General features: G+C 62.7%; 2 protein-coding genes across 22 annotated transcripts in view; both read right to left on the reverse strand.

The window, feature by feature from the left end:
• Positions 1–300: 300 nt before the first annotated feature.
• On the reverse strand, positions 301–2068 carry GOLT1A (golgi transport 1A). The gene is made up of 5 exons (XM_013189612.3): positions 1961–2068; positions 1275–1366; positions 1011–1189; positions 758–821; positions 301–565 (listed from the first exon to the last, which is right to left on the reverse strand). The coding sequence occupies exons 1-5, from the start codon at positions 1983–1985 to the stop codon at positions 527–529; spliced, it is 399 nt and encodes a 132-aa protein (XP_013045066.3). The 5' UTR covers positions 1986–2068; the 3' UTR covers positions 301–526.
• A 411-nt stretch (positions 2069–2479) lies between these two features.
• Positions 2480–19402, reverse strand: part of PLEKHA6 (pleckstrin homology domain containing A6) — a 49562-nt gene continuing 32639 nt past the window's right edge. For 7 of the 21 annotated variants that reach the window (XM_066982934.1, XM_048070960.2, XM_066982929.1 and 4 more), the window contains 21 exons: positions 17604–17779; positions 16893–17378; positions 16076–16586; positions 15499–15585; positions 14700–14753; positions 12883–12963; positions 11419–11487; positions 11061–11141; positions 10720–10869; positions 10477–10572; positions 9889–10000; positions 9601–9740; positions 8857–9006; positions 7675–7798; positions 7396–7505; positions 6903–7085; positions 6574–6738; positions 6235–6368; positions 5986–6128; positions 5217–5340; positions 2481–4861 (listed from right to left, as the gene is read on the reverse strand). In XM_066982934.1, coding sequence (XP_066839035.1) covers positions 5225–5340; positions 5986–6128; positions 6235–6368; positions 6574–6738; positions 6903–7085; positions 7396–7505; positions 7675–7798; positions 8857–9006; positions 9601–9740; positions 9889–10000; positions 10477–10572; positions 10720–10869; positions 11061–11141; positions 11419–11487; positions 12883–12963; positions 14700–14753; positions 15499–15585; positions 16076–16586; positions 16893–17378; positions 17604–17779 — 3168 coding nt within the window. In that variant the 3' untranslated portion in view covers positions 2481–4861; positions 5217–5224. Of the gene's footprint in view, positions 4862–5216; positions 5341–5985; positions 6129–6234; positions 6369–6573; positions 6739–6902; positions 7086–7395; positions 7506–7674; positions 7799–8856; positions 9007–9600; positions 9741–9888; positions 10001–10476; positions 10573–10719; positions 10870–11060; positions 11142–11418; positions 11488–12882; positions 12964–14699; positions 14754–15498; positions 15586–16075; positions 16587–16892; positions 17379–17603; positions 17780–18636; positions 19399–19402 lie in introns of those variants that run through there. The other 14 variants (XM_048070958.2, XM_048070959.2, XM_048070966.2 and 11 more) reach the window with 11 other exon arrangements.

Consider the following 19402-nt stretch of genomic DNA (forward strand, 5'->3'; position numbering starts at 1 on the left):
GATGGGGTCATGAAATGTTAATGGGGTTTAATGGGTGTTTTCCTAACCTCCCCTGCCCTCTCCTGCTGCTCCCTGGGCTCCGCTTGCCGCAGCCCACGGCCCCGCTGGGTGCGTGGGAAGGCAGCCACAGCCCCTGCGAGCTCCCCGTGCCACCACGAGCCGTGGCCACGGCAAGGTCCCCATGCCATCACCAGCTGTGGCCGTGGGAAGGTCCCGGTGCCACCTCCCACCGAGGCCATCGTGCTTCTGGGTGGCACTAAGAGGAGCCAGAGCCAGAGCAGGCTCTGAGCCTCAGGAAAGGAGCACAGCCTGGGTTCGGTCTCAGACACGTTTTTTAATTAAATCAAATTCTCATCAGGGGAAGAAAAATAAAATAAAATAATAGCTACCAAGCCTGCCTGGCGCAGCCTGCGAGGCACTGTCCCTGCAGCGGGGCCAGCTCCGAGCACCGGGGCAGCAGCTCCCGGTCCCGCGGGACCCACGGCTCGCCCGTGCTGCCCCGTCTCCGGCTGGACCCATCCGGCGGTCACACCATGGAGCTGCTTTCTCCCAGCTTCTGCAAGAGCTGCAAGAGGGACAGAACTGGATTAGTGGTAAAATATTTCAGTGCATCCTCCAGGAGCTGCGGGGAGGCCATGGTGACTTTCCCCTGTACGTCCACGATGATTTATTTCAGCGGTGCCAGCGATTTACATCACCTATGGAGTGAAGACCCCAAGCATCCACGGGTGAAATCCCTGCCCAGCGCCCTGCTCACCTTGCTCAGGACGGGGATATTTCCCAGCGAGCCCAAAAACCCAAAAGCCACGGGGAAAAAACTCCTGCACCAAAACAAAAGGCTCCGTTAGGAGGGCAGCGGGGTCTGCCTGGGGCTGGGGGCTGCGCTGTGCCCACGACGGTGCCACGGCCAGCCAGCTGCGGGGCTGTTTCATCCCGTGGCAGATGCTGGTGGCGTGGATTTGGTGCTGCCCCCACCCCGTGCCGTGGCAGCCGGGTGCCGCAGGACAGACCTGAAGAGGCTGACGAAGCCGTAAACCTCCAGCAGCATGCCCAGGAGCGGCCACTGCATGAGGACGATGAGGACCCCCCCCAGGAAGAAGCTGGTGCCCTTCAGCTTTTGCCTCTGGAAGAAGAAGGTGAGGGTCCGCCTGAAGCCAATGATGAAGACCAAGCCGGAGAGGAAGAGGATCTGGGAGGAAGAAAGCGGGATGGGTGAGATGAGCCCGGCTCAGACGGTCCTTTGGCTCTGGGCCTCCCCAGCTGGGTGTACTCACGTTCCCAAAGGCCAGGAGCACCGAGTCGAAGTACAAGAGCATCCCAAAGAGGATGAAGAAGACGCCGAAGCCGACCAGTCCCAGGCCGATCCCTGTGGAGGACAGGCTGAGACGAGGGCTCAGGCACAAAGCCCCCCCTCGGGCTGCGGTTGCTCTTCTTGGAGCCTCCCCATCCCATTCCTTCCCGATTCTCTCCAAAGGTTTTCCACCTGCCAAAACCTTGGGCAGGCGGCTGGGTTCCCTAAAACCCCTGCGGGCTGCCGAATACAGACTAAAACCACAAGGAAAACATAAATGGGAAGGTCATCTCTTTCATTTGCCTGAACAGTTGCACAAAGGCTGCGGGTTCTGGGAGAGGCTGGAGATGCTCAGGCAGGCAGCGAGGAGCCGGCACCTTCCTGCTCGCCTCTCCCCATGCAAAGCAGGGGCAGAGAGCGAGGGCAGAGCCGGCCCCACGGCACTGCTCCCCCATGCAGACCCCCCCGCAACACCAGCACCCACCGGGGCGCAGCACCCACATCCCATCCAGGCTCCCCCCATGCTCCCCGCACCACGGTGGGCTTCACTCCATCGTCCCCTCTCCCTTGCCCCGATGTCCCCAACCAGCAGCCTCCAGCCCCGGCACGACCCCACGGCGCATCCCACACCCTGCCGAGCATCCCCGCGGCCACCGGCTGCCCGCTTACGCTGGAAGTCGCTCAGAGGCACCATCTTGCTGCCGGGGGGCCGGGTGAGGCCGGCGAGGGCGGCCGCCCTTCCACGCACTCCCCGGCAGTGACCCTTGGAAAGGCCTTCGGTCCCCACGTCATCCTGCAAATCATTAACGGCCCCGCCGGCGGGGACGCCAGGAGCGGCTCCCTTTCCAAACCGGCCGCTTTTATTTCTTGGGTTTATACAAATTTGCCAGGTACAACATTTTTTTTTTTTTCCCCCCCCTCTGTCGAGTAGCTGCGTCTAAAATAAATCCTAAAGGGGAAATAAACCCAGTAAAACAGGGAGAGGGAGGAGAACGTGCCGCCAGCCCCTGAGCTACGGGCAAGGTCCTTCCTGCACGGTGAGACCCTATAGATGTCTGCCCACTGTTCAGTCCGGTATTAAAATTGTTACCTGAGGTCAACTCAGTACAAAAGACACCGGCATCGCGTTGTTTCGTAGATACTTTTATTTCTCTAACACTAGCAAAAAAATCCAGAAAACAACTATCCCCTTTCCCACCCTCCCCAGTGCATAAATAGATTTCCTCCCGATGCAAATTCCTTCTCGGTTACAAGTCACTGCTATATGAAGTGTTATGAAAAATAATAACCAAAATAAAATTAAGAATTAAAATGTATTTTTTTTTCTCCTAAAAAACAAAACGACAACCCGGTTCCACAACACTGCAGCCGTGGGATGCTGGTGCACGGGGCTGCGCTCACAGCCTGGGGCAGGCTCGGACCCCGCGCACCAGGGGCAGGGGCACGGCCACGCGCCCACCTCCCCCAGCCACTGGAGACGAGGGCAATTTGCCAGCTACAGGCCTGCGTGCCCCCCCCCGGGCAGGTGTGCACAGCCGGTGTAAAGGGGTCTGCACCACCCCCAGCACCCCGATTTACACCAGCTGGGGAGCCTGCCCCGGCCGGCACGCCGCTGCGCCCAGGGACGGGGAAATAAAGGCGTCATCTCTTCAAACTTACAGTCTCTTTATATTTTATTTTAAATAAATTTGCTTTTAATAAAAGCAGAAAATATATATATATTTTTAAATAGTTCTTTTTTTTTTTCTTTCTTTTTCTTTTTCTGATAAATTGGCAAAGAATCTGCTTTTGTAATGCATCGGCAGGGCTGGTGCCAACAACCCTGCAGAGAGAGAGATTAGCACAAAACAGTACCTCCCAGAAAAGAAGAGAAAAACAAATATATATATATATTATAAATGTAGAATTTCCATAAAACATATATTAAGGCATGTAATAGCAAAATAAAGGGCCAGCTTTATGAGCTAAGAGGGTTGCAGGAGGCTTGGGAGCGGAGCGGGACTTGGGGTTCCTGGGATCCTAGGAGTATTGCTACGATCGGGGGCGCGATGGGGACACAGAGGGGGGGCCTCGTGGCAGCACACGGGTACAGGGCAGGGGGCTGGCCAGGGCGTCAGGGTCCAACCACTGGGGAAAAAGCTAGGGGATGGTCAGCATCTGGCTCCTCACCCCATCCGCCTCACCCCTCCCAGCCCTGCACAGCCTGATGCTGTTTCCCGGCGGGACCGGCTTTTTGTCCTCCCTCTGAAAAGCTAAAGAAAAGGGTAAACCTGCTACAGAAAAAAAAAAAATGAACAAGCCACAGGGGTTGGAGTGCAATGGCAAGGTCTTAGGGTGAGATGCGCTGTCAGGTTTTCAGAGGGCCCCGGCCCATGCTGGCACCGGAGGATGTGAGCACAGCTGGGGTCCCCCCAGCCTTGCCCCCCAAATCCGTCACCCCCCGGTGCTCATTAACCCAGCCCGGGGCTGTGGGGCAAGGAGCCCCCTCCTCCAGCAGCCTGGCTCGCACAGACACCCAGAGGTGTCCCGGCTCTTTGCAGCCCCAAGTTGCTCCCCATGCACCCCCCCCAGCCTTGGGCACCCGTGGGTGCTGGGGGTGACCACAGACAGTGTGTGGGAGTGCACTGAGGACAGACCCCGCTGCTGCCACCCGAGGTGCTCATGGCCCAAACCCGGTCCCCTTCTCGGCACCGTCCCCAGCCACCCACACAGATTCCTGCTCGGCCCAGCGAGCCGTGGCTTCGTGCCACTCCTCTGCTCCTTGCCAACATCCCTGTCCCTTCCCAGACCTGCTGCTCCGTGCCAGCACCGCACCGGGCAGCCCTCACACCACCCCAGCACCCAGGATACTCCTCCCCGTGTCCTCCCTGTCCCCTCTCCATCTGACCCCACGTGGCTCCTCCTTCCTTCTGCTGAGCCCCGGGCACGAGACGCGATGGGGCTGCCAGGCTCTGCTGGTGACTCCCTCCAGCGAGACGGATGCTAAAAGCAGTTTCAGGGCACAGGGGAAAGGAGCGAGCACCCAAAGAGCAGAGATGGAGCCTCCAGCACGGGGTGAAAGCACCACCCGTGGTGGGATGGCTGAGCTCCAGGTGGAGGAGCCTCGCTGCAGACTTTTGGGATGCCAACACATCAGCATGGAGAGACGGAGGGTGCTGCGCTCCTCCAGGGCCCCAGCAGGGAGAGGGCTGGCTGTGCCAGGACCACTGCTGCAAATGCCCCCCTGTATGGCTGTCCCGGCCAGCCTGGCACCCAGGCCACCACTGATCCATCCCTGTGCCAGCGGGCAGCTCAGGACCCCCGGTCCTTGGGGTCCACGCTCCAGCGGACCAACTCCCAGCACCCGCACATCTCCTCCAGGACGGGGCAGAGCAGCCGGTGTCGTCCGTGCCACATCTCCCCGCTCATCCATCCCGGGGGGGTCTCGCCATTGGTGGGAAGGAGGGAGGGGTCCAGGAGAACCAAAAACGATGGCCGAGGAGAGGTTCGGTGTCGAGTCGGGGCGCGTGTCGGCGCGCTAAAACGTGGCCCCGTGGAACTTGACGGCGCTGGCAGCGGCCAGGGCTTGAGCTGGAGGGAGAGGAGAGCGGGGATGAGCCACGAGCTCCCCAGAGACCCTCGAGCAGCTTAGAGAAAAGCCCTGTGAGGTCTTGACCCGTACCCAGCACCTCCCGGGGCCAGCAGCTGGCTCAGCCCCCGTGCCCAGCCTGGGGTCCGTGGCTGGCCCACACGGGGGGCTTCACCGTGCAGGGCACTTGCACTTGTTCCATAGGAGGAGCCGGGGCTGACGTGGCTCAGGAGATGTTAGCTGGAGCAAGCAGCGATGGGTGGCCGCCGGGTGGAAAAGGAGGCCGGGGGAAGAGGCACCCCCCGCCCGTCCCCGGCTGGAGAGGATGGGATGAAGTACAAGAGAAAAGGTGCTTACTTCATGGCTCAGACACGCATAAAATGGCTGCTGTCGGCGACCCGGGATGTTTCAGACGAGAGGGGGTTGGTCGGTGGAGTCGGGGAGGCTGGGGAGGTGGGAGGGCTTGGGGTAGCGCATTGAGCTGGAAACAAGAAATGGGAGAAGGGCGTGAAGAACACAAGCTGGAGGCAGCGGGAGGGGAGAGGCGGCACAGCGACAGGCGGCTCCCAGCGGGCAGGTTAGCGGAGGGGAGGAAACGAAGAGGAAGGAAGGGAGGAAGCAAGCGTGGTCAGGACAAACAGCCACAGTGGCGCCCGGCACACGTGAGCTCCCCACAGGGCTCCTCATGGACAAGGCACCGCGCTCGCTCGGGCACCGCGCGCCACCGCAGTGCATCGCCGGTGCTTCCCGGCCCCCCCAGCATGCTCTGAGCTGGGTTTCTTTCCTTGGACGTGGGGCAGGAAGATTGGTTTTGACATTGACTGATCCATCCCACGCTGCTCAGTGCTGCTGCAGGGGAAGGTGGCCCCAGGTATGGCCCTGGTAGCCGCTGGCATCACCCCGCAGCCGCTGGCATCGCCTGGCTTGCCGGGCTGGCTCGCCTGCTGCGTGGTGGTTCCCTGCACCACGCTCTGCTGCCTGGCCAGGCCGTGAGCTGGTCATCCAACCTGCCTGCTGCACCCTGCAGCCACTTCTCCTGCATGTTCAGCACCCGCAGTCCCTCTCCTGCAGGGCTGGAAGGTGCTGGCCAGGTGTCCAGGACCCTCCGTGTCCCCCCGTGCCTTACCCGAGAGCATGCGGCCCCGGCGGGACGCCTCAGCAGCCAGCGCACACGAGATCTCTATCCTCTTCTCCTGCTCCTGCAGCTGCGTTTCGGGGTCCTGGGGGGCGTCCACCTCCCCCTCGCCCAGGGGGATGACATTCTGCAGGCTGCGGGGACAGCGGGGACTTCAGTGCTTGCGGCTGCCCTTGGTGGTGGGGTGCACCGGGGTGCCAGGGAAGGGGCGCACGCGGGTTGCGGGTGCTGCAGCCTCACCTGGACTTGGCAATGAGGGTTTTTATCCTTTCCACCTTCTTCTGCTTCTCCTTCATCTCTTCGGGGCTGAGCGGCGTGTCGGGCTCCAGCTCGATGTACCGCTCGGGGATGAGGACTTTGTCTGGCGTGGATAGCTGGGGTGCAGCAGCAGGGGCTGAGCTGAGCGCCGGCCACCAGGACCCATCCCCACACCAGCAACCACCTTCCCCAGCCTCCCCCAGCTCCCACCACCTGCGTGGGCACTCGCTCTGGCTCCAGGATCCCACGCAATGCAGGGGCTGGATCGACCCTCCGGCAGTGGGGATGCCCCAAGCCCACGCTCGTCCCTCCCGTCCTCACCTCCTTGTTGATATCCACGTCGTAGTGCTGCGGCTCCAGCTCCATCTTGCGCAGCCGGGCGATCTCCTCCCGGGGCGTCTCGTGGACCTTGCCGGGGTCGTCGGAGCGCAGCGCTGCCTCCAGGTCCGAGATGTCCACCTCGTGGATGCTGCGGTGCCGGCGTACCTGCGAGGGACCCCAGCCCCGCTGAGCCCCCTGGACTGGCAAACTGTCCCCTGCCACAGCCCCCAGTGTCCCCTCTGCCCCTTCACCACCTTCAGGGAGCTCAGAGCACCCCTGCGAGGCAAAGCCTGCTGTGCTGGGGGTGAAGTGCTGGTGCAGGGACTCACCACTTTGTAGGAGGCGGGTGCCTTCGTGCCGGGGGTGTCGGGCTGCTGGCTGCCCAGGAGCTGCAGGCTGCGCCGCTTCTCCTTCATGGAGCCGCTCTGGTGGCGCTTCATGCGGTCGATCTGCTCCTCCACGCTCATCTTCACCTTCGTCTCGTTGGCAAACACGGCGCTCTTCGGCCTCTCCTGGGGAGAGCCCAGCCCCATGGTCACGCACCCCTGAACGGAGCAGGATCCAGCCCCATCCACCCGTGCCGCATCCCTCTGCAATGGACTGCTGTGCTCAGCCCACTCCTGGGGCAAAGAGAGGCACCCGCAGAGCCCAGGAGGTTCCCAGCTGGGTGCCGAGATGCAGAACCATGCAGCGATTGTTCCCCCCACCCTCTCCCCATGGCACTGGGGAGCAGAGCAGCACCACGGCAGCAGAAGAGCCCCCACAGCCAGCCCAGCACCCAGCATCGCCCACCCGGCCCCAGCCCCTCGCTGCGCGCCATGCCTTGGATCCCAGCCCGTTGGCCATGCCGCCGGCGCTCCTCCTCAGCATGCTGCCTGTGGGCACCACCTCCTCCTCCGGTGGAGACTTGGTTCGGGGGGGCACGATGCCCACTGCAGGACAAACAGAAACACCAGGCTGAGCATCCCTGGGGGCGCAGGGCAGGGTCCCAGCCATGTGCGGTGCTGGGGAAGAGCTGGAGACCGTTGTGTAGATGTTCCCCATGGCCAGGGCAGGCTTGGGGAGCCTGCTGGAGCAGGACCTGCTGGGCCAGCGCCGTACCTTTGTTGAGAGCCGCTTGCTTCTCTGCCTCCTGCTCCTGCCGGCTCAGCGGCCCCTCGGCGGGGGCAGCAGGCGCAGCCGCTCGCTGCGTCTCCTTCTTGCTCTGCTCGAAGCTCGGCTTGGGCTGCGGGGACAAAGCAGATCCCCGGTGAGCCACAACCCTGCCAGGCAGCCACACTCTGCCTGGGAACACACACACACTGCCCTGGGGGGGAACACGGCCCCAGACATGCTCCTGGGCCACGTGGACGCTGGCCAAGCAGCACCAGCACACCCAAAGCGTACCCCTTCAGTGGGGCCATGGGCTAGGAGAGCTCTACAGCTCGTGGCCAGGCACCCCTCCGTGTCCTGGTGACACAGCCCTGTGTTGGAAAAGCCATCTGCGGGGGGACGGTCCTGACACGGCTTGGAGGGGGCTCCCAGGAGCTCCGGGCTGGAGGGGCCCCGTGCTGAGCTCCAGCCCCTGCCTGCAGGAGGGGGCCGTGTCCCACGAGGGCACGAGCTGGGGCAGGCACCAGGCAGCAACAGGGAGCGAGCCAAGGGCTGTTTTTGGGGTCCTTTCCCTCCTGCACCCTGAGCACGCGCTGGTGCCACTCACACTTGGGTCCGTAATCATTCCCAGCTCAGCACAGCTTTTAGTTTTACAGCCCCACACGCATGCATCCTGACCCCCCTGAGGATCACCCAGCTGCAAGGACACTTCTGTCTCCCAGAGTACAAACGTGGCCCCATTCCCAGGTGGGAACATGGCTGAGGTGGTACCAGGAACCTCCAGGTCTGGGTTTGCACACACAGTCACCGCAGGCCGGCCGAGATCTCCGGCCCCTGGTGCAGCAGGGAGTGGTGCCGCAGAAGGACAGCGAGAGAGGAGAGGGCAGAGGAAAGCAGAGAGGCTGGGGCTGCAGCAGATTTACACCTCCAGCTACCCGAGAGGAGCCTGTCCCAGTCCTGAGCATCCACATGGGTGCTGTGCGTGGGTGTCAGGGACTTGGAGAGGCCACGGTGAAGCTGCCTTGGGGTCGCTGCCCACTGCGCCCCTCGGAGAGGTGGTACGGTGCCATGTGCTAGTCACCTAGGTGAGTGCCACCTCCATGCTGTCCCTGCCTGGTCCCTGACGTGTCGGGGAGGGAGGGATGGAGGGAAGGGATGCTGCTCGGGGCTGCTCGGGAGAGGTTTTGGTACCTGTCCCCTCTGCGCCTCGCCGCCTCGCTGCCAGGAAGGGGAGGTGGGGTACGGCCAGGGGCGGCTCTCGCTAGGGAGCGGAGGGACGGTCGGAGGAGGCTCCAGGGGGACGTACGACTTGGGGAGGGGAGGTCGAGGCGGGCCAGGTTCCTGGGGTGGAGAGGAGCATTAGGCGTGAGAGCAGAGAAACTGGGAGACGGGAAGGAAAAGAGAGTTAGAGAGAGCACGAGACAAAACACAGCGAAAGGCCAGGGAAGGAGGAGGGAGAGCAGCTGGCGGCTGCTCATTCGGTCCTGCATTTCTGTGTCCCCACACACGGGGGGACTTTTCCCATCTCCCATGCGCAGCGGGGCCAGGCAGGACTGGGGGCAGCTGGAGAGACCCTCCCCGAGCTCAGGGCTATCAGACCCCAGGAGACATCGGCATCGCCTTGGTGCAGCCGGGGCAGCTTTGGGGAGTCCCCAGGTTCCACCCTGAACTTCCCACAGATGCAGGTGAGATCAGCGGATGCAGGGGCTGTGGTGGCAGCAAGAGCTGGCCCCGGAGCTGAGCAACTCCCAGCCTTCAGGCTGCTTGGTGCAGGAGCCCAGACACAGCCCCTGTGAGGGGCACGGACCCGGACGTCACCAGGAGACCCCACAGCCCAGGGACGTGGGCAGAGCGGTGCCCCCAGGCAGAGCCACATGCAAACCCGGTGCCCAAGTGAGGACTCGGGGCTCCCTGGGGACACCCCGGCTCACTCACCTCGCTGGGACCCGGCTTGGTGGGCGAGCCCTGGGAGCCGGAGACGAGGGAGAAGGGGCTCAGGGGGCTGGTGAGGCTGGCCGAGCTCAGGGGGCTGGCGGGGCTGTTGGAGCTGTATGTGCCCGAGGGGCCGATGGCCACTGCAGAAAAAAAAAGCAGAAATAAGCATGTGCACCACAGCACAGCCTCTCCCAGTGAGTGCCTCGCAGCAGCGCTGTCACGGGGGATGCCCCAAGCTGTGGCATGCTGGTGTCTGTCCCATGCATGGCAGGGACTGAGCCTGCTCACCTCTGTGCTTGGCAGTGTCCGTGCCACGGGACGGGTTGTTCTTCCTCAGCCCCTCCATCACGTCCTGGATCCGCCAGATCTCTTTCTGGATCTGCCGGTTGAGCATTTCGTTCTGCAGGGGCGAAAAGCAGCGGTCAGAGCGGCTCCCACCGCTGTCAGCCCTGCAGCCAGCCCTGTCCTGGCCATGTCCCGTCCCCACTGCCACATCCCATCCCCGGGGCTCAGTGGGGTTCATCTGAGACAGACGCAGCCCCGCTGGGCCAAACCAGCACGCCCACGACTTGTCTCCTGCCGGGAGCTGCAGGCTGGGGCAGGGGCTGGCAGAGCCCCACGGGCACGGGGAGCACTGCAGCCCCTTCGCCAGCACCAAAAAGCAACGCACCCGGGTGCCTCAGCTTCATCAGCACCCCTGTGCTCGCTGCCAGCTGTGGCCAAAGCAGGACACAAATCCGCAGCCGCTTGCAGATCGGCTCCTTGCAGGAGCAGAGGGCTGAAGGAACCAGCGGACTTCGACCTGCACCAGCTGGGGCTGGTGGGGGGAACTTGGGGCCAGCGAGGGTCTCCTGGGGCCGTTGGGGTCCCGCTCACCTGGATGTCGAGGTTCAGCTGCTCCCAGAGGTCGTCGTGCAGGGCGGACACCTCGCTCTCCAGGCCCTCGTACTCAGCAGTGCTGTTGGCCAAGGCCTGCGGAGTGGGGGAGTCAGAGGGGTTTGGGCAGCAGCCATGGGGCACAGAGCTCTGCCGGCTGCTCCGGGAAGGATGGATGGGGATGGGGACAGGGAAAGGGGCAGGAACGGGGACAGGGAGCGTGGTGGAGGGGGAGCCCCCTACCGTGCTGGCCTGTGAGAGCTCCACGCGGATGTTGATGAGCTGGTTCTGCAGCGATTCCTTCTTGTGCAGCAGCTTCTCTGGGTAGGCCGGCTGGCTCCCGAACATCTCCAGCTCCTGGTGCGTCCCCATCAGGGCACTCTCCAGGCTCTCCTGGGGGGGACGAGAAGGAGATGGAGCTGTGAGAGAACTCACTATGGTGGCTGGGGCAGGAGCAGCATTTTCCCCTCCTTAATGGGCCATTAGTGCATGGAGACTGCTGGGACCATGGCAGGGCTGTGAAATCCCCCCCCAGCCCACAAAAGTCCCCCCTGAGCTGTCCCCAGACTGTGTGCGCCACAAACCTTCTCTGCTCGGAGCTGCTGCACCAGCCTCTCCTGCTCCCGCAGCACCTTGTTCTGCTCGCAGAGCTTCCCCAGCAGCTTCTGCTCCCGGGTAGGAAAGAGAAAGGGAGGGAAGGGTGAGAGCCCAGCAATGGGGTGCGGGGCGCACCAGGCACCTGTGCAACCAGATCCATGCTCGGCTGGAGCCAAGACCTCCAGGAAAGACAGGATGCAGCCAGGGCACAGCCCTTGGGGTTGGGTAAATGGGACAACGTGTGGTCCCAGGGAGGGTTTCCAGCCTGCCGGGCTCATTGCAAGGGACAGGATATGTAGGGTCAGGGGCAGAGGGAGGACACGCAGCACGGACATTTGCTCTTACATCGGTGTCTTGCTCGCTTATCTTGTAGGCGTGCAGAGTCTCCCTGTAGGCTTCGGGGAAGGGCGTCACCTGCAAGCAGAGCGCGGGGTGAGCCTGGCTCCGGGAGCCGATGCGCTGCCAGGAGCCCCTCGGGAAGGAGAGGCTGCTGCCGGCGAGCAGCCCCTCTCCCGGTCCCTGCGGAAGGAGAAGCGAGAGCCGGGTCCCCGGAGGCAGCACGGTGAGGGGTGAAGGCACAGCCTCCTCCCTGTTCCCAGCCCCGGTGCCCACTGGCCGGGCGAGCAGCAGGAGTTAACCGGAGACAAGCTCTCCGCCAGACGCCAAGAGCTCGGCTAGAGAGATGTCTCGTGAATCATTAACTGCCTGGCATACAGCTGCCACCGTTTCACAGGCAGGGAAACAAAGGCAGAAAGATTAAGCCGTAATCCCACTTAGTGGAGTAGAAGCACCTATAAATCATCCGTCACATCAGGACCTGTTTACCATCCAGCTTCTCTTGTGAGTCATTTTCCTTTCCTGGAAATCTAAATTACTAATGGGACCTCACCAATTAAATGCCTCCAAGATCTTGAGATGAAAGGCATAAGATAGGAAGAAGGGGATCATTATTGCTAGAAAGCAAGACGCTACATTAGAGTGATTTAAAACCACAGGACAATGCAAATAGACCTGAACCTGGGAAATGCCCGGCTCAGCTCACGGCGGAGTCTGGCAGATGCGGATCCTGCTGCCTCCGAGCAGGGAGCCGGGCCAACAAAAGCATCGCAGCTGCTCTGGCTTCACCCTGCAGCGCATCCCCCGCTCCCCTGGCACAGGGATGGGAACAGGCACCTTCCCCTCCCCAAAAAGCACCAGCAATCACCCGGTCACACATCCAAGAGATGCCTGCCCAGGTCTGGCCCAATCCTGCCCTGCTCGTGGCACCGAGTGCCAGCAGCACCAGGGCCACTCTGGCTGCCGGGTGACTCGATGCACCCACATTTGGAGCTGCGCCCCACGCTGGCTGGGGTGCCCCCAATGCTTTTGCAGCCTCTCCAAACTCCAGGCAAAAGGAGAGAAGCATGCCACAGCCTCGTGGGGTAACAGGCTGCTTCCTCTCCTCGACACCGGAGGTATTGCTTTGGTTTAAGATCCTTGGGCTGGATTCCTCCGGATCCGCCTTCTCCTTGCCTCTTCAACACAACAGCGAGCAAAGCGCCTGAACGAGGGCGAGGGCTCGGGACTGCCGCGTCCCCACCTTGTGCTCTCAGGACAAGGATTTACGGCATCGCAATGGCTCATGGATGGATTAGCAAAGCCTGGGATGGACTAGCAGGGCCCCGAGAGCGTGATGTGCTGGCACCGCATGGATGCTGGAGCTTGCATGAGCGGAGATGGCAGGAGGTGACCTCGGGGATGGCGTGTGGGGCGGCTGCCGTGGCCTGCCATGCACGAGCGGCCGGGCCAGCCCGGCGGCCAGAGGCTTACTTGCATGTAGAGCTGAGCCCTAGGGGAGGAGGTCTCCACCATCCTGTTCACCATACTGATCAGGGTTTCACTCTCGCTCATCTGCGACAGACAGGGAAGGAAATTTCAGAGGTCAGCGGAGACACGCGTGCGCTCGGGTGCCGTCGGTGCAGCTCTGTCCAGGACCCGTCGGGGCATCGTGCTGCAAGGTACCACCTCTGAGAGATGTCCCAGGTGTTTGAACCACGAGGAAACAGCTGCCCCAGGCTGCTGCTGCCCTGTTTGGGGCAGTCAAGAGCATCCTGGGGGCTGAAAACTTTGATGAGGGGAGAGGGAAACACAGATCCAACCGAGCCAGCTCCGAGCTGGGCTGCAGCCAACTGCACACACAGACACAGGCTTGCACAGAGACGCCCACGGCCGCGACGCACAGCGTGGCCCCAGTAGACAGACAGACAGGCCCAACGACAAACAGCTCCACGTCCTGCCCGTGAGCACAGACACGCTCTGGGTACAGAGGGGACCGCAGCCTCGGGGGGACAGCAGGGTCCCCCACTCCAGCCCTGTGGCCTCAAACAGCAGAGCCTCCTGCGGGGACGGCAGCACACAGAAACACTGCAGGTGCCCGAAGACGAGAGGCAGACGATGCCCTTGCAGCCCCAACCCCTGAGGACCAAGGGGTGAGGGCAGCTGAAGCACAGATCCAGGACCAGACCCCGGCTTGGGGCCGGTCAGCGAGGCGGGGCGCAGCCAACCCCTGACTGCACCCAGTGCGGCTCTCCAGACAAGCGAGGAGAGCAAAAATGAAGTAGCAAGCTGTTTTAAAAGAGCTACTCGACAACATCACTCTGAATTAGTCTCTCCAGAGGTCAGCAGGAGAGGAGGAGGAGATGGAAAGCCTTTTTAGGGAGCATTTTGAAGCGTCTCGGAGACCGAGTGTTGCTGCCGATGGCTGTGAAATAATCCAGAGAGCTTTCATTGCACCGAGCGCTCCTGCTTGTCCTTGGCTCTGCTCCAAGGCAGACACAGATCTTGGTGATTACTGCACCGATGGGGATTTGCAGACTAATGAGATTGTCTCTGGAGCAGCTCCCTTAGTGCAAGCCTGGTTGTGCAGCAAGCGCCGGGCGGCAGCAGCAGCCGATGGCTCCCGTCCCCCTCTCTGATTTCAGGCAGTGCCCGCGCCTTCCACCCCACCGCACCCGCAGCTGCCTCCCAGGCCTTCCCTCCCCCTGCCCCCAGGATGAAGTCAGCTCATGGCTGTCCTCCAAACACCCCTTGGCATGCAAAATCCCGGGAGCTGCTGCTTCGGTGCCAGTCCCAGCAGGCTCCTGATCCCAGCCCTGCATCAAACCTCTCGCCTTTGAGGAGGCACGGGGCGAGAGTGTCACCACCACCACCTCGCCTGGCTGCACACCTTGTTCACCCTCCTGCGGGGTCCTGGGCGAGCACCAAACACCTCTGTGCCCCAGCCCAGCCACCTGCAGGGGCTCGCAGCCCCTTGCTGGGTGCCCTGGATCATCATTTTGGCAGCAGCTCGGCTCACACCGATGCCAGAGGCACTGCTGGGCGCGGGGACATTCCGCACCGCCCCGCCAGCTCCAGCACACCCCACAGAAGGCACTGGCAGGGGGTTTTCTCTGCCAAGCAACGAGCGACCCTACCGAGGGGAAGGATGGAGGAAGCAAACCAAAGACAACTCGTGCTGCTTTAATGCCAAGAGGGGTGAGGATGGATGTTAGGGGATGAGATGCTGTGCTGGGAAGGAAGGGGACGCCGCTGGGGACAGGGCACACGGGGACAGAAGCAGCGTGAGGCTCGCAGCCAGCTCTGCCTACCTGCTGGTCCAAATACTCTAGGTTTCTTTGCAACTGAAGGTCTAAAAGTTCATCCTACCAGGAGCCAGCAGGCATGCGGCAAGAAACGAACACACAAAACACATAAAAGAAGAAGCAAAGCGGTTAGGTGAAGGCTGCAGAAATGCGAAGACCTCTGGGCTGGGGAAGCAAGGGGCAACCTCCTCTGCCCAAAGAGGGGAGGGCGGCTGGGGACGTGCTGCAGGACACCAGACCCCGCTCTCCTCCCGGCTCTCCACAGCCAGCACGCCTCCCTCCCGCCTGGAAGCAGCAGGTCCCCGTCCTTGGGGCTCCGCTTGCCTCCCCTGCATCTCTCGCTGGTGAGGATGGATGGCAGCATGGATAGCTTATGAAAATTTATGCTTCTCCCTCCTGCAATGGCTGCTCCTGCCCTGCGGGATTGGGCTGCGCAGGGGTAGCTGCTGGTCGCCCCCCACCAGCTCCATGCTTTAGGGGGAAAACGCAGCTCAGGGACAAGCAGCAGCGGTAGCCAAAAGTGAGGAAGCGAGGAGGGGAGAGGTGCAGGGAGCGCGCCAACCTCACCCCATCCCCAGGGGAACAGCCCCAGCGGTGACAAGCTGGGCATCACCGGCCATATGGGGGTCCAAGGGGGGCCAGGAGGGACTGGAGACACCAGAGGTCCTGACCTGCCCGGCGCAGCCCATCTCTGACCCACAAAGCTGCTCCTCCTCACCCATCCAAGCCAGGGTGCCCTAAGCTGTGACCCCCCTGTCCTTGCAGACCCCAAAGCCCACCCCGTCAGTGCCAGCAGCGTACATACCATTTTGTCGTGGACTGTGGGAGATGCCGGGTAGTGGTACGGGAACATCCCCGCGGGGACGGGCCGCCTGTCGCCCAGGTAGTCATACTGGGGAGAGAGGAGACCCCACTAAACCCCGGGGACAGGAGAGGGGCATGCGATGCCTCCCCATCCCCTTTTTGCTGCTCAGAGTGACTGCAGGGGCTCGGGACACATCTCTCCCACCCTGTGCAGACCCCCAGCCCTGCAGCAGGGTCAGGTCTGGCTTTGAGGGGTGCAGCAGCAATAAAGGGACAACAGAGTGCCCCTCTTGGGATCGCCTTGCTCATGGTGGCCCCAAGCTCCCCTCCTGCCCCATCTCTCCAGCCTCCCAGCAGCGCAGGAGCAGCCAGGAGGGAACAAGCACAACTTGGGTGGCTTTGCAGGGCTGCAAGGGAGGACCTAAAGCCACCAGCTGCTGCGCACCAAGGACTCGGTGGCATCCTGAGGCCAGGATGTGCACCCAAAAGGCGCAGACTGTGCCACAGCATCCCCACCCTGACGTCCCCAACATGGGTCCCCTCCATCCCCGCACGCCCCAGCAGCGACGGACGCTGACCTTGGGCGAACTGATGGACCTCCTCATCATGAAGGTGGCGGGATCGGCGTAAATCTCCTCTCCCCGGGGCGGCAGCCGCTCGAAGCGGGCGCTGGGCGAGCGGACGGGGGAGTAGACACGAGCCCTGGTGTAGGAGCCCTGGCTGGGCGAGCGCGGCACGGAGCGGGAGCGGGGCTGCAGCGACATGCGCCGCAGGGAGCCCGAGGCGGCGTCCACCTCGTCGAAATAAGCCGGCTGCCTGCCGGGGCCGGCGAGCCAGAGCGGGACGTCCTGCCGGCCAAAAGCGGGGTGCTCCTTCCACTCCCGGAGCTGGTAGGGGCCCCCGTTGCGGAAGGAGTGGCGCTTATCGTCCAGCGCCCAGGGCGGGCTCACGCGCTCGTAGGCGGGCATGGAGCAGATGCTGTCGGGGCGCACGCCGGGCGGGTAGTACTGGTAGTCCTCGGGGTACTGGGGCGAGTAGGGCGAGTAGTAGTCGGGCACCCGGCGAGACACGGGGTAAAACCTGGTGGGGCTGGGGGGGAAGAGAGAAGTGAGATCTGGGTGGTCCCAGAGGTGAGGATACCCTCGTAGCAGGCAGCTCTGACACCAGTGTTGGGAAAGGTGGTGTCTGTCCTCCTGGGGACCCTGTGGTGGCCCCCCTCCAAAATTCACCCTGCTTAACTTTTGGGGGTGTCCTACGCACATCATGCGGCAGATTTGCTGATCCCAGGAGGGGATAAAGCAGGTGGGAAGAGGAAAAATATTCCCAGAACATCACCCAAAAGAAAAGGAGCAGGGTCCCACCCTCTCCCCTGGCCACCCCCCCAGCAGCCCTCACCTCCGCAGCTCCTCGGGGGGCACGTTCCCCCGGCGCAGGTTCACCCACTGCTGCAGCTGCGTCATGGAGCTCTTGCGCTGGGCGATCTTCTCGGGGTTGGTGCGGGGGGCAAAGCTCCGGCGGTGGGCAGCGCTCTCCCCGTCGGGCGGGGGGTAGGCAGTGCTGCCGGGGCGGCTGGGGGAAGAATACGGCCACCCGTTGGGCTGCGTCGGCCGCTCCGTGCTTGCTGGCACCCGGGGTCCCTCGGGGTAGGGGCTGCCAGGCTCCGAGGGCATCTCCTGCCCCGTGATGCCGTTGGCTTTGGCCAAGGGTTCCTTCTTGCCCTCCATCCTCTCCGGTTTCCTCTCCATCTTCTCCGAACCACGGCCGTCGCCTTCACCCCGGGTCTTGGCGTCGGGGTCGGCCTTGGGGTGCTCGCGGTGCACGGCGTTGCGGTGGTGGTGGTGCTTGCTGGGAGGGATGTTTTCAGAGTCGGTCTTCTCGTGTCTGCAGGGCATGGAGACACGAGAGAACATTACCCTCTGATTGTAACACCCCCATGACGGCCAACAATATCCCGTCCCTCCCGCAGCCTCAGGGGGCTGATGCTCCCCCAGCTCCGTTCTGCATAGGGACCCCGTGCTCCAAGAGGTCCCCAGCCGTGGCGCACGGCCCCTCCACCCCAGCTCCAAGAGGCAGGAGGGTGCCCCCAGCCCCGTGCAGCGCTCTGACCTCTGGGTGGGGGGGATCTGCACCCGGGCGGCTTCGCCCATGGCTTGGATCCAGGACTCCTGCTCCTCCGTGTTCTCGGCGCTGAAGAAGTAGGTCCGGATGCCAGCGTGCTCGGCCTGGGGAGACAGGGACTGCCCGTTACTCGCCGGCACCTCCTCCACCCAGCACACAGTCACCTGCAGGGGGGCAGAGAAGTGGGGAGAGAGACAGACAGGCGAGTGAGAGCTCCATCTCCACCCCGGCACGAGGTCCTGGTGCCGCAGGAGAAGCCTCCTCGGTCCCCAGGAGCATCCTCAGCAGCACTGGGCGGGACGAAAGCTCTGCGGGCAGATCCAGGATCCCTTGTCCCCTGGGCTCACAGCGATGCCCTCGCCCTCCGTGATGCTGGGGACCAGCCCTTCCCCCAGGAGCTGCGCCCCAGCACTGTGCAGGTGCCCTGGGGGTGCCCAGAGGCAGATGGGGGAGCCGCGTCCCATCGAGAGCAGCAGCGCTGGCCAGAGCATTATTGGTCATGCAGGGCTAGGGAGAAGGTGGCTTCTTGGCCCAGAGAATGCTTTTTTGGGGGGAAAAAGGTTCATTTTGGGTCCAGGATGTCAGTGCCCACCCTCCACCCCATGCTACAGCAGCCGGAGGGCAGGTTTGGCTGCTGAGGGCCTTTCTGAAGCAGCCACCTTCCCTCTCTCTGGGAAGGGATGGGAGGCAGCAAGGAGGAAGAAAAGAAAAAAAAAGTAGTTTTTTCCCCCTGGAAAACTTTTGGGGGTCAAATAATTTAAAATAAAATTAACAAAAAAAGGGGTTTTGATTAAAACCCTCCCTTGGGTTTCCATTTTCCCCAGCTGCAGGGGGCAGGGACGCCTCCTGCCTGGCTCCTCCTGACCCTGCAGCCTCCTACCTCGGAAGCTCTGCAGCCAGAGCGAGAGATAAAACATAAAACCGCACCGATTCCTGCCCCGGATTAGTGAGAGCGGGGTGAGTGAAGCATGCGGGTCACCCCTCACCCTCTGCATGCATCAGAAACACAAGCAGATACTACCTAGCTGGTGGCGGGGTGCTGGCGTGGCCGAAGGGCGCGCGGAGACCTCCTGTCCGGGGGGATCCTCGCCCGCGGAGAGAGGAGGAAACACAGACAAGGGGTCAAACCGCAGTGGGGGGATTGTGGGCGCAGCCCTCGCCTTGCTTTGGGGCCCTCTGGGACCCCTTCCCCTCTTCCAAGGGGTACCCAAGTGGTACCCAAGGTGCTGGAGCCCAAGGCTGGCAGCACACGGAGCCCACGGCAGTGGCACAGAGGGAACCCCTGGATGCTGTGGCTGGGAAGCCCACGCACGGAGATGAGGGCTGCAGTGCTGCCTAATCCTAGTACAGCACCGGGTGGTTTGACTCCCTACTTCTATTTATCCATGGGTTCCTACAGGGACATGAGCACTCAGGACATGGAGAGGTGCAGGTCACGTAGCTCCTGCCATGCTCATGAGCAGGGAGGAGCGTGCTCGGTTTCGGTTTTGGCACAACCAGGCTGTGTGTAGGTCCATCAGCAAGCAAGCAGTAACCCAACCACCCAGCCTCCCTGGGCTAGGGATGGCGGCTGATGCTGCTTTACCCTCTACGTGCCTCAGTTTCCCCAGCAGAAGGCACAGGGGATGTCCCAGGGGGGTTGCTGCAGTCAACCCTCTGCGCAGCTTGGCTCTGCTCCACGCACCAGCACCAAGAAAGCAAGGGGAGGGCGCAGCGGGGACCCTGCAAGCATCGCTGCTGCCCCAGCACCGTCCCAGGCCCCCCCCAGGCCCCGCGCTCCGGCACTG

Source organism: Anser cygnoides, chromosome 25 (genome assembly GCF_040182565.1).
Source record: "Anser cygnoides isolate HZ-2024a breed goose chromosome 25, Taihu_goose_T2T_genome, whole genome shotgun sequence".
In the NCBI taxonomy this organism is placed as follows: Eukaryota; Metazoa; Chordata; class Aves; order Anseriformes; family Anatidae; genus Anser; species Anser cygnoides.